The sequence below is a fragment of the Centruroides vittatus genome, unplaced genomic scaffold, assembly GCF_030686945.1.
Source record: "Centruroides vittatus isolate TY-2023 unplaced genomic scaffold, ASM3068694v2 contig_89, whole genome shotgun sequence".
NCBI classification, from domain to species: Eukaryota; Metazoa; Arthropoda; class Arachnida; order Scorpiones; family Buthidae; genus Centruroides; species Centruroides vittatus.
In genome coordinates, this window is record NW_027122580.1 from 524,979 (window position 1) to 539,287 (window position 14,309).

Genomic DNA, 14,309 nt, shown 5'->3' on the forward strand with positions numbered 1-14,309 from the left:
CGCCTGATGTTCTTGCATTCTGACGCCCATGGATTGTTTAGTAGAGCCTATATGTATCAAGTCCCTATCTCATCTATTATCCCTTAAAGGGACACTATAGACTCCGGGTCGTCTGCTGGGGTTAGGAGGATCCTTCCCATTATGCAAGATGTTTAAAAAAAGTAGGGCACCTCCTGAAAGCAAGACGTACCTGGCATTTCCTGGCAACCTCGGTGTATATAGATCTTATATACGGGTTATAGGTGATGGAGATCTATTCCATGTCATCTGGATGGTTATCAATCGGTTGGTTTACCTCCCATGTGCTATCCAATCCTAATCAGAAGAGCCTTCACACATTCTTCTAACATCCAGACTCATGATACTGAATTAGCATATATAGAAAGTGTAGCTGTTGAGCATGGTTGTCACACATTTATTCATAGGATGATACAATGTTATTGCCGTAAGCATTTGGATAGCACACGGGAGGTAAACCAACCGATTGATAACCATCCAGATGACATGGAATGGATTTCCATCACCTATAACCCGTATATAAGATCTATATACACCGAGGTTGCCAGGAAATGCCAGGTACGTCTTGCTTTCAGGAGGTGCCCTACTTTTTTTAAACATCTTGCATAATGGGAAGGACCCTCCTAACCCCAGCAGACGACCCGGAGTCTATAGTGTCCCTTTAAGGAATAATAGATGCGATAGGGACTTGATATATACAGGCTCTACTAAACAATCCATGGGCGTCAGAATGCAAGAACATCAGGTGGATATTCGTCACGGGAGAACCTCCACGGCCCTCGCTACTTATGTAACAGATCCAGACATAGTAGCAGACTTTACACTGGTCAATCCCCTCCTCGCTGCGCCTCCCATTGAACACTTCGAACGGTTAGAGGCTATGCACATCTTTAAATCTTCCATCTCAACCACGTAAATAAATTTTAAAGAGGAGATGGTTTTGTCATTGGCCTGACAAGAGTTGATTCACAGCACATACTAACTACTCATTGTATCTGGGCAGGCCAACGCGTTGCACATGCGTGATGTAAATTTTTTGTAAATCGCTTGAACTCAAGATCAAACTCTTAGTTAATGGCATTCGTTAATCGAATTTCCATCTGAAAACCATTACGAAACCGAAGCAGAGCCCAGAAGGGGTTGGAAAACATTCGTTTTTTCGATCACATTGTATATTGGTTCCGAGTACGTAATTTGTAAGTTAGTGTGATAAGTAGTTGTTTAAATCATTAAATAATTTAAATTTAAATAATCATAGTTGAAAAAAAATATTGCAAACAGATAAAATATAAAATGATAATGTTTAATCTTAAATACCAAAGTAATTTCTGTAATTCAATTTAAAAAATTTTACCATTAGCTATGTCCTGATCCAAACCAAGTTTTGAATTTTCATTTACCACAGCAGTTATATTTGAAATGACACTTGGATCTTCTCTAATTTTTGGTAAGTTAGAAAATTCATCCAATTGTAATTTCCTAGAAACAGTTGATTTGATTGGAGTACTAGTCTTGACAAGAAAATTATTTCTCTTAGCAATGCTAATGGGAATGATTACATTTTCAGAAGCTATTGTGTGGTCATTTAAAATTTCATCAGCAAGAAACTGTTGATTGATATCTTTGACTTCTTTATCTGGAATGTCACTTGTTTCTTTTGTAGCAACTAAGTCATTTGAATTTGATAACAAATTTTGTTTGTTATTTGATTCAATTTTTCTTCTGTTACGAGATACAGATTTAATATTTACTGTTAACGGAACTTTTTTCGGCTTCTGTGACTTTTTCGACTTTGCATCTGTTTTCTTAATTGCATTCTTTTTAACAGTTCCCCTCTTAAATTCTAAATGGAATCGTCCCTTGTTAACGGCCATTATCATTTTTCCTTCTAAGCTAGACGAAGATCTTTTCGACAGAAAAAATCTTTTACCGGTGTCGACGGGTTCATTGCAGGTGTTGCTTGAAAGATTTTTTGATAAGCTTGGTGAAGTTGTCACTTCACTACTTATTTCAACACTACTAGATTCAAATTCAAATTTACAACGCTTCTTAGGTACCAGTACCTGTTCTTCAGTTTCTTTGGATTTATGTTTATTATTATTGTTATTCTTTTTATTAATATTCTTAGTATTTTTTTGCTTTACATTTTTTTTATTATTTTCAGTTTTCTTCTGAACTTTGGAGTCTTGTAATAATTTAATTGATCTTCTCAGTCTTTCTTTCTTTATATTAGATAACTCAATATCATTATTAGGACCATAAAACTTTGTAGTACCAAAACCATCCTGTTTCAAATTTGAAACATTTTCTTTTCCACCAACTTGAACGAAGTGACTTGTAGATTTCTTTAAAATTTTACCATTAACTCTTTCTCTAAGAACTCTGGAAGTCATCTTTCTGTTATGCTTCCAATTAATTCAATTTGTTTTTTGAATGTCTGTAAATAATAATAATAATAAATATTTCTGAAAACATACAAAGTAAGAAAAACCAACTGTAAATATAAAAATAAAAAATTAAATTTCTGTTGTTTAATTTGTGATTCCTAATACTACCACTTTAATGGAAAAACAACCAAAGTAGTATTGCACATCAAGTACTTTTGAGCCATCAAGCTCACTATCAAGAGGCAAAACAGCAAACAGCTCAAACAAAAACAAAATTAGAATGCTATCAGACTTAAAAATCAAAACTGTTTAAAATTCTATTAAATTCCAATGCCTGGGCAGAAAACTAATTGTAAAGTTTCTGCTATCTTTCCAGACTATTTTTCTTTTAACAAAAAAACAAAAATGGTATTGATTTCCTGATCAGAATTTTTTTTTTGCCTAGGCATTTGGAATTCAGTGGAACTTTAGAACAGTTTGACTTTTAAATTTAATCGAGTTCTTTCTTTTTCGATGTACTGTTTGTTGTTTTGCTTCCTGATGATGAGCCAAAAGGCTTGAAAGTATTAGGGTTTGGTGTGTGGTAATTTTTCCATTATAGTAGAATTATTTTAGAATTATATTAGATCGGTATATAAGTTCATATACCAAGTACATTTTTATAATCTTGAGAAAAATCTTTTCTTCTTGTTAAAAACACAAGTGTAAAAGGATATTTTTTACACTAGAGTGTATAAAAGACATGTTTTATACTTTTTAAGTGATGAGAATGGTAGGAATGCAGCAAAAAATATAAAAAAACTGTACATAGTCAAACTATAATTAGTGTAAGGACTGCAGAAAAGCAGTTTGAAAGATTTAGAAACAATAATTTTAGTGTGAAAGATAAGGCTCATACAGGAAGACCAGTTGACTTTGATAATAATGCTCTCTCTGCACTAGTTGAAGCAGAACTATCTTTAACAGTTGATGAAATTGCAGAACATTTAAATTCATCCCATGAAATTGTTTATAGTCACCTACAACAGATTGGAAAAGTTTCAAAGCTTGGAAAATGGATACCACATGGATATCACTGTCAAATACAACAAAATTTAAACATTTGCATATCTTTTCCCAGATTGCTTTAGAACATTTCTATAACAATAACAACAACAACTCTCCCGTGGTCACCACCTGGTCGTGGTGGGAGAGCCCAGTAATTTTGCTGATCCATAGAGCAATGCAGGCTGGAACACAAGCTCCTGGTAGGGACACCCATGCCAGTAAGGTCTATGGGGAGAAATGAAGCTAAGAGTGACCAAACCCACATTTCACGGAGATATTTATCATGGTAGTAACCAGATCTAAGTTTGATACTGGCTTGGACGTCTCCCAGCTTAACAAGGTCCACGTTCGTGGGTTAGGCAGAGGCTCACGAAGCCACAGTCTCCTTTGGTTACCGGTGGCAAAAGCAGCACCGGCCCAAGCATGGCTACTGCAATCCCCTCAACAGATGTGAGGAATCAATCTAGTCTTGGTGTTTCTATGGCAATGCAACCACAGATCACAAAGGCTGGAAAACCACGCCAACAGATGAAATGGACAACAGAAATGAACGAGTTTATCATCCGTACTTACTATGCCATCACAAAACTCGAAACAAACATGACAGCATACAGATAACAACTACACCATACATTCACACAACAATATCCACAACTCACTGTCACTGAACAAAGGGTTGGGTTGTTGATCATAAAAGAATAATTATACACAACAACCTTATCCCACAAACAACACTTGAACTTATCAAACAATAGGTTGCTGATCAAATACATCAACAGACAGTATTGGAAAACAACACGCAGGAAATGTACTACGACAGAGCCATAATAACAGATAAAATAATTTATCACAACAGACCAGACATCACATTCATTGACAAACACAATAAAATCACATACATTATAGACATATCCATTCCAAACAATGTACGAAACACATGCACTGAAAAAATTGTGGGCAAGTTCTGTGCACTTGCACAGAACTTGCCCAAGAAATAAGGCATCTGTGGAGGATGGATAAAGTGCTTATTGTACCTGTCCTCTCCTCTATAGGTGTGATACCACACACACTACACAAAAGTCTGGGAACATTACAATTGAATAGAAATACATACATCACACTACAGAAGGCCACTATACTGAATGCATGCCACATTGTTAGGAAATTCCCAAATACAGATACTGAAACACTTATTTAATTTTAGTTTTGGTTGATACGCCTAGACTCTGGTCCGGCATAATACACAGCCACCGATGTCAACTGAGTATAACCCACTAAACCCAACACAATAATAATAATAATATAATGAGAAAAGACAATGGACAAATTCTAACAAGCAGCCAAAACTGACTACAAATGGTAAGTTGCATAAAAAAAATATTAAAATGCTTTTGTCTGTTTGTTAGGACAGGTTGTCACATGTCAGGTTTAATTCACTTTGACCTAACTTTTAAAACTAAATCACACTATTACAACTCAAATTTATTGTAAGAAATTAGTGTGTTAAAAAAAATCAACCACTATTAGTTAACAGAAAGCAGGTTCTCTTGCAACACAATACAAGACCACACACTTCAAAAATAACTGTACAAAAACTCAAAAGCTACAACTGGGAAATTTTAGCTCATCCATTGTATTTGCCAGATATTACTTCCAGTGATTATCAACTTTTTCAGGGTTATAGAACTTTTTAAAAGAGAAAAATTTTGAGGATGAGAATAATGTCAAAAATGCTATTTCTGAATATTTTGATTCAAAATCAAAATCATTTTATGAGGACAAAGTTAAAAACATGACAACACATTATACAAAACAGTGATGAATGCATTATAGATTGAAATGAAATTTAATTCAAATTTTTTTTTGGTAGATAAAAATACACACAAACTTATGGACTGACTTAATAGTTTATGAAGATTGATACAAGTTTTAAATTTATTGATTTTACTTTTATTATTAAACATCATAAGTATGCACAATCATTTAAATGCTTTAATTATTATTTATAACATTATCATCAATAAATTTGTTTTAATGGTTAACAACAAATAACAAAAATCATAAAAATGAGGACAAACTGTCAAAATATACATTTTAACAGTTTCTATCCAAATTTTGATATTTAATAAATAAATATTAACATCTTGTGCTTGAATTTTTATTACTGTACTATTTTTAATTAGCTATATTTATATTAATTTTTTTTTTTACATATATCCATAGCTACATTACTTATAATTTTAAGGTGTGAGATGCAAAACAGAATTTTCAATTACAATAACATCTAGTTAATGTTTTAATATGAAATAAAGATTATTATTTAAACTGTTAAGAGTTTGATAGTAAAGAAAACAAGTTTGACATTTTTAACCTATTTTTAAAATGTGAAATATACAGACTAAACAATTTCGATGAAATATTTGTATTCGCACGATTCTTGTAATCTTAAAACTTCTTGTCCAAGTTGAGAAATTAATACAAGATAATTATTTAAAACTTTGAATATTAAAAGTTAAAATAACTTTGTTAAAGGCTTTCAGATATAAAATTCACTAATTTTGAATTAAGTTAATCTACAGACTACAAAAAAATTTATAATCTTTTTCACATTTGATGATAATAGTATGTCTGGCAAACATTAGCAGAAAACCATTAGATTAAACTTTAAGCAATGGTCACACACAGTAATTTTCAGCCACGCAGGCAACTACAACTGCAATGAGCACGAGTTGCACGTGTTTTGTCACGGTCACGTTGTTCGTTGGCGTTGCAACTCTGAAACATGTAACCTTATAATAAACCAACATCCACTTCAACTGCTATATTTTTTTCTTTAATGCAAAAGAATATCATTAACAAATGGTGATACCTTCTACTTAGTTCTTTAGCTATATTTAAAGTATTATCATCATTACTAAACTAAAAACAATCAACATTCTACATCCAAAAATCTAAAAATGATATTTGCAATCAATGGCGAAACTTTCACTTAGCTCACGCTAAGCCTGCACTCGTTTATCTTTTATTCAATAAAAATTTGAAAACTAACGTTTTCAACCGTTAACTCGGTCTTCATCAGGTTCTAACTATTGAGATTCAAAACTGTTCCAGAACGTATTCAAATTTTCGAATAGAACCGTTGCGCATTCGTGTTACGTGTTGGCATGCGTAATACGTGTGGCGCAAAACACAACGAAATTACAATGCATATACAAACGAATTAAATGGAGCTATGGGGAACATCCCCTTTGTAACAAAACTTCCAAGCTTGAGAAATGTTACACGCATCTTTAGAATTGATGCAGGTTGTGTGCAGTCCAGCCTTGTATATTTCCAGACTTTCCAGGGATCGCAGATGGTCCAATCGGTGGGATATTTTAATCAATTCCGCGTTTTGCAGATCAGCACTTATGCCCGGGGTCGAGGCATAAGCAGAGAGGGTAGTGGTGCCTCTGTTGCGGTCGATATCATATTTATGCTCGCGTAGACGCTTGTCGAGCGACCGTTTCGTTGAACCGATGTATACAAGCTCTCTTTGGAATCTGCTATCCCATAATGGAACAGAGTATACCCCCGATGCCATTCTTTTATCTGCGATGTCCTTGGAATTGCGCATGAGGTCATATATAGTGTTACGTCTCTTGTAAGCGATCTTTTTGTTGGTGTATGCGGCAATTTCCCTGTAAATGGAGTCTAGGTGTTTATTATATTCAACTACTACAAGTGCTTGAGTGGTATTGGAGTCGTTAGTGCGTGTGTTGGTGTTGTCAGTACGATGCAAATGTGCAGACGCAAGGTTATGAACTAATGTACGGCTATAGCCGTGTCTTGTGGCTATGATCTGGATGCGCTCTAATTCAGATATGGTGTCCTCGATTCTGGAGTGGTGCGTGAAGGCTCTTTTCGTAAGGGCACGGAAGGCAGCTACCTTGTAAGAGAAGGGGTCCTCCGAAACGGCAGGGATGAATAATGGAGTGTAGCATGGTTTGTAATGGACTTTAGTGGATATTGTGTTGCCATCTATTTGCATATGGATGTCTAAGAAGTTTGCATTTGTGTTGCTTATTTGGTCAAGCTTGATGTGGAGTCCATATGGGTTGTTGTTCATTGCATCGATGAATCTATTTATATTGGGCTTAGTTTTCCATAAGATAAAGATATCATCGACGTACCTCCTATAAATATGTATATCTGAATTAAAGAGGGGTATAATTCTTTGTTCCAGTTTTCTAATGACCAACTCGCATAAATCGCCCGACAGCGGGCTGCCCATCGGAACACTACGTTTCTGCAGATATGTTTTGTCGTCGAAACGGAAAAAGGAAGTGTTGCACAGAATGTCGGCTAGTTCCAGGACTAGTTTACGGTGCGCTCCGTGCGATGTTAGTAAGAGATCTCTAATCGCGCAAAAGCACGGTTGGATTTTTATCGACGGGTAAAATGACAATCGACGGGTACAATGAAACGAAATCGAGAACAGTGATGTATGCACGGTCCGTTACGTTGAGGGGTCTCAATACGTCTAACAATTCTTGTGGGTTCCTGACTGTCCATGGATAATTGTTTAAGTCGTGAATTATGCGCTTGTGCACCGCCACATCCAGCTCTCTAGTGGGGGATCTTGCCTTGTCAAGGACAGGTCTTAAGGATGGCGTATCTTGGTGCGTTTTAGCGAACGCGAATAGCCTGGGGGTATCAGGGGAAGGTACCACTGCTCTGCTAAGGTTCAGCTCTCTGGCTAAACAAGTTTGTGTAAATCTTTTCACACGTGCTTATAGCTTGTTGACAAATCCATCATCGATGCGTTCACATTCTGTGTCGTTGATGTATGTTTGCATTATGGAAGTTAAGTTTCTTTCTTCAATAACACGAGAGCCTTGCTTTTATCCGCCTTGAGGACGATTATGTTATGGTCTTCCAACCATTTTTTGGATTTGGTGACCTGCTTCCAAATCGTATCCTTTTGTTTCCGGTTGTTAGCAGCTATTATCTTGAAGGCAGATTTCCATCGGTAATATTCCTTGTGTACGTCATTCATTCCAGAAATGAGGTTTTCGACGTCAGGCATGATCTTTTCCGGTCGTATGTAGGAACCAGGTGGTGCACACATAGGACCATACGTTAAGGAATGGAGGAGGAAATCAGGTGGTGAGATGTTGTCCCAGCATATCAAGGATGAATGTTGTAGTGATCCACGCGGTCTTTGTTTGTTAAGAATCCACTGGAATTTCTTTTCATAACGTCTGGAGAGGTTTCTTTCAAGCTTACATTGGAAAGTAACAATCCTAGTATGGATCTCCTGTAGTAATTCAGGATCCTGGTTGTGTATTTGATTTTCCACGTTGATTACGCTATTGAGCTTAGAGAATACAGTCTTGCGTGATGAGCGTATCGCCTTTCTTAAACATAATATTCTAAGCTTAGGTAACAACGACTCACATCCATCTGGAAGGCGTATACGTTAGATGGACATGGGGAACAGCTCTTCGTTCTTGCACATCGTAAGGAATCTCAGTTTAGCCCTAGCCCTAGTTAGGGCTAAAACCATCTTTTTGTATAACTTAGCCGGCATAGCTTCTATTAAAGGTTCGACTTCTGTACTGGTGTGAGCAAATAATTCGCATTCAACCTTTTAAAAACCAGTAATAAAAATTTGAAAACAAACGTTTTCGACCGTTAACTCGGTCTTCGTCAGGTTCTAACTATTGAGATTCAAAACTGTTCCAGAACGTATTCAAATTTTCGAATAGAACCGTTGCGCATTCGTGTTACGTGTTGGCATGCGTAATACGTGTGGCGCAAAACACAACGAAATTACAATCCATATACAAACGAATTAAATGGAGCTATGGGGAACATCCCCTTTGTAACAAAACTTCCAAGCTTGAAAAATGTTACACACATCTTTAGAATTGATGCAGGTTGTGTGTAGTCCAGCCTTGTATATATGCTTATGCGAGTTGGTCATTAGAAAACTGGAACAAAGAATTATACCCCTCTTTAATTCAGATATACATATTTATAGGAGGTACGTCGATGATATCTTTATCTTATGGAAAACTAAGCCCAATATAAATAGATTCATCGATGCAATGAACAACAATCCATATGGACTCCACATCAAGCTTGACCAAATAAGCAACACAAATGCAAACTTCTTAGACATCCATATGCAAATAGATGGCAACACAATATCCACTAAAGTCCATTACAAACCATGCTACACTCCATTATTCATCCCTGTCGTTTCGGAGGACCCCTTCTCTTACAAGGTAGCTGCCTTCCGTGCCCTTACGAAAAGAGCCTTCACGCACCACTCCAGAATCGAGGACACCATATCTGAATTAGAGCGCATCCAGATCATAGCCACAAGACACGGCTATAGCCGTACATTAGTTCATAACCTTGCGTCTGCACATTTGCATCGTACTGACAACACCAACACACGCACTAACGACTCCAATACCACTCAAGCACTTGTAGTAGTTGAATATAATAAACACCTAGACTCCATTTACAGGGAAATTGCCGCATACACCAACAAAAAGATCGCTTACAAGAGACGTAACACCATATATGACCTCATGCGCAATTCCAAGGACATTGCAGATAAAAGAATGGCACCGGGGGTATACTCTGTTCCATTATGGGATAGCAGATTCCAAAGAGAGCTTGTATACATTGGTTCAACGAAACGGTCGCTCGACAAGCGTCTACGCGAGCATAAATATGATATCGACCGCAACAGAGGCACCACTACCCTCTCTGCGTATGCCTCGACCCCGGACATAAGTGCTGATCTGCAAAACGCGGAATTGATTAAAATATCCCACCGATTGGACCATCTGCGATCCCTGGAAAGTCTGGAAATATACAAGGCTGGACTGCACACAACCTGCATCAATTCTAAAGATGCGTGTAACATTTCTCAAGCTTGGAAGTTTTGTTACGAAGGGGATGTTCCCCATAGCTCCATTTAATTCGTTTGTATATGCATTGTAATTTCGTTGTGTTTTGCGCCACACGTATTACGCATGCCAACACGTAACACGAATGCGCAACGGTTCTATTCGAAAATTTGAATACGTTCTGGAACAGTTTTGAATCTCAATAGTTAGAACCTAACGAAGACCGAGTTAATGGTCGAAAACGTTTGTTTTCAAATTTTTATTACTGGTTTTTAAAAGGTTGAATGCGAATTACTTTTATTCAATAAAATGAAGAATTAAAATCCCCCGTAGTGAGTTTAAATAAGCTCGATCAATCTCGATTCTGTAAACAAATCAATCCTCTTACTTTCTGCCGTGATGATGAACTATTTTCAATGTTGCCACCATATGAAGTGGTACAAAGGCATTTGCCTATTGGATGCGCATTTGCAATGAGCAAAACAAACTTTTTGTTTCTAGTTGCGGTTGCAGTTGCATTGGTTTTTGAAGGAAGTTTACTAGTTAATGGGAACAGCCGTTGCGATTGCAGTTGCCCGAGCGGCTGGAAAGTGCAAGGTGTGACTGCAACTTTAGATGTGCAGATAGTTCTGATAACAATAAACAGTCACAAACAAAACCTTTTTACCAGTGTTGTACTTGACACAAAAACTTACTAACATTTTCGGCCTCCACCAAGGCCTTCTTTAGGTGCTGAACTAACCAGAATACCCCTTGGACCGTTAGAACGATGCTTCCCGAGTTATAAACATTGTACGTATCGCGTTTCACCCCTCTGCCTGGATCCGTTCGAATTCCCCGAACAAGTTCCTCCACGCATGTGCAATCGTCTCCCCGTCCTTAAAGTTGATACAGGTGCTCCAACGTCAGCTTTATAGATTTCCCAGGCCTCCAGGTGACAAATGTGATAGATTTGAAATGCCTGTCTAAGTAATTTGGTGTTCCGGAAGTCCGCTCGAATTTCCGGGTCGGTAACGTTCGCCGTCAAGGTGGTGGCGTGCCTGTTGTTTTTAAGATCAGATTGATGCTCCCGTAACTGTTTTTGAGTTGAACGCACGGTTGAACCAATATAAACCAAATCTCTTTGGAACCTGATGGGAATGAAGTAAACCCCTGGGGCTCTGTTAAGACCTATCTTGTCTTTAGCGTCGTGTAGCAGCTCGTAAATTGTTCCGGTTCTCCCGTACGCGATCTTCGTGCGATTATGTCTAGCAATCTCCCTGTATAGGGGTCCAGATTGATTAGACAGGCATTTCAAATCTATCACATTCGTCACCTGGAGGCCTGGGAGATCTATAAAGCCGACGTTGGGGATTCTGTATCAACTTTAAGGACGGGGAGACGATCGCACATGCGTGGAGGTACCTATTCGAGGAATTCAAATGGAGACAGGCAGAGGGGTGAAACGTGATACGTACAATGTTTATAACTCAGGAAGCATCATTCTAATGGTCCAAGGGGGATTCTGGTTAGTTCAGCACCTGAAGGCGCCGCCTTGGTGGAGGCTGAAAATTTTAGTAGGCTTTTGTGTCAAGTACAACACTGGTAAAAAGGTTTTGTTTGTGACAATGCTAATAGTTAGAAGTTCTGACAACTAATGTACATTTTGGCTATTTTTATTGTGAAATTCATCATAATGCAAAAGTAGAAAAACTATAAGAATTTTCTATAAATCAAATTTTGATTTTTTTTAATCTCAAAAAACAAACAAACAAAAATCTTTATATCAGTAATTGACAAATTTAGGTTCCAATGCAAAAGAAATCAGATTTTTTGAATCTAAATTCCATTAGAGCATAATTTTAAAAGTGGACAACCAACTAGCTGAGCTGTTAAGGTGCTATTGTTCTGAAGACCCGAGAACAAACCCAGACAAGTTGAAAACCCCAGAAATTTTTTAGTAGTAGTCTGTCCTAGATATGTCAGGTGTAATATCTCATCACCCAGGTTCAGCCAGGCCCATAATAGGCCTGGCTGAACCTATGACACACTTGATAAAAGGCCATTTTAATGCCCACAGAATGAAAACAGTAAAAACAAGTCTTAAAAATTAAAAAACATTAACAATTTTAGAAAGAGGGGGGAAAAAATTAAATTTAATCAAGATATAGATTACTTTGTATAACACGGCTGGCAGAAATACAGTATTAACAATGTAAAAACACTTAAACAGATACTAAAAATATCTTTACTCGCCATGTCCAGAAGATATTTTCAGTATCTGTTTAAGTGTTTTTACATTATTAATAAGATATAGATTAATTCTAAATTAATATTGGGAATAGACATAAAGAAAGACGGTTAGAAATGCCTTAGGGCCATAGTTCCCAATGAGTGGTACACGTACCCCCGGGGTACACGAAATTGCACGAAGGGGTACGCATGGCAATCCGAAATCGGTCGATTTAAAATTTAAATGCACGAGACGAAGCAATCGAAAGAATAACGGGTGGACCATCAAAAATGCGGCAATTTACAACACGACGTCGAATGCACAAATTCGTTTACTCATAACTAAAAATATTCTCGAAATTTCATCAAAAAAACGCATTTATGACAATACCTAAATGAAATTCTTACGCAAGAAACAAAAATTGTACAATTAACACAATTTGTGTTTGCAAAATAAATTTCGAAAATTTTTGTTGCCGTTATTTCTCACGCGCGACAACGCGACTTCTCGCAGAGTATTATAACGAGACTTCACCGAGTTTAATAATCGATCGTGACATCTCGCTTCTAAATCGAGCTAGAATCGATCTTTTTCTCAAAATAAAAAAAAGTATTGGGAGAAAAAAATTAATTCTCGTGGAAATAAGATATTTTCTTGCAGTAAAATGTAGCCTACGTCCATCTCCAACACGTAAGCTATCTCCGTGCCAAATTTTATTAAAACCTGTTCAGTCATTTAGACAGGAAAAGGTAACAGACAGACAGCAGAATTATCTTCGAATTTATGCTATTAATATGGACTAATATGAATTTCTGCTATAAGGGGTATGCGAGTTTGAGCTCTTTCTCGAAGTGGTACACAGGAAAAACTAATTGGGAACCACTGCCTTAGAGGATACAACATCAACACTGCATAGCTGTATGTCTAAACATAAAACAGGTTAGTTCACTATTGTGTAAATATATCCAAATAACGGAAGTAGTAATAATAGTTGTAATTTTATCGTAATAATTGTATTTATGCCAATTTGTAGAAATGTAACACCCGACGAGGGGTGCAAGTTACACAAAAAAATAAACGCGAACTGCATAGTGAATAAAGAATAACGGAGATAACAGTCAGAAGTTTTTGTCTCCGACGAAATGCGGTCCAGACAAAAAAAAAAATCGGTTAACTTCTTCGGATTTAACCTACGAAGACTCATCATTTTTTCGAAGAAATATTTTGGAACATTTTGTAACCGATGTTCTAAAAATCGGCCACTCAAGTATGACCTATAGATTAGGCTGAAGTTAGTGTATAGCATACAATTACCTAACATTTAAATACAATATATACGATTAATCAAACAATATATAAAACTTACTTAAATCTGATTACAAAGTCTTTTTCTCAGTTACATTCATTAGATTAATCATTAATTTAAGATACTTAAGACTGTGTCCACAATTCTTAACTTGTTTCGACTTCAGACTACCACGAGAATCTATCCAGCTTAACCTTGGCGCCAAAATTACGTAATGACTCGTTCGTACAAGTCCGTTTCGCGCAATATGGACATTGTTGCCAGTTCTTCAAAAGAAATGATGTTAGAAACAAGTTTCAAAATTTCTACGAGACAATAAATAAACAGTTAATGAAAACTTATCAATATTAAAGAAAGAAAACAAAAATGTATTAAAGCTTTTGATGTTTTATAAATAAAAAAAATGGAGTTTTGCTGGTTTTTTCACCAGT

The 14,309-nt window shown here is 36.6% G+C and overlaps 1 protein-coding gene across 1 annotated transcript in view; it reads right to left on the reverse strand.

Annotated features, from left to right (window-relative positions):
- The window catches only part of eco (Establishment of cohesion), a 54,421-nt gene extending 40,433 nt beyond the window's left edge, over positions 1 to 13,988 (reverse strand). Inside the window, exons 1-2 of the mRNA XM_067280665.1 lie at positions 13,939 to 13,988; positions 1,373 to 2,455 (exon numbers count right to left, since the gene is read on the reverse strand). Coding sequence (XP_067136766.1) covers positions 1,373 to 2,411 — 1,039 coding nt within the window. The 5' untranslated portion in view covers positions 2,412 to 2,455; positions 13,939 to 13,988. The remainder of the gene's footprint in view (positions 1 to 1,372; positions 2,456 to 13,938) is intronic.
- Positions 13,989 to 14,309: the final 321 nt, after the last annotated feature.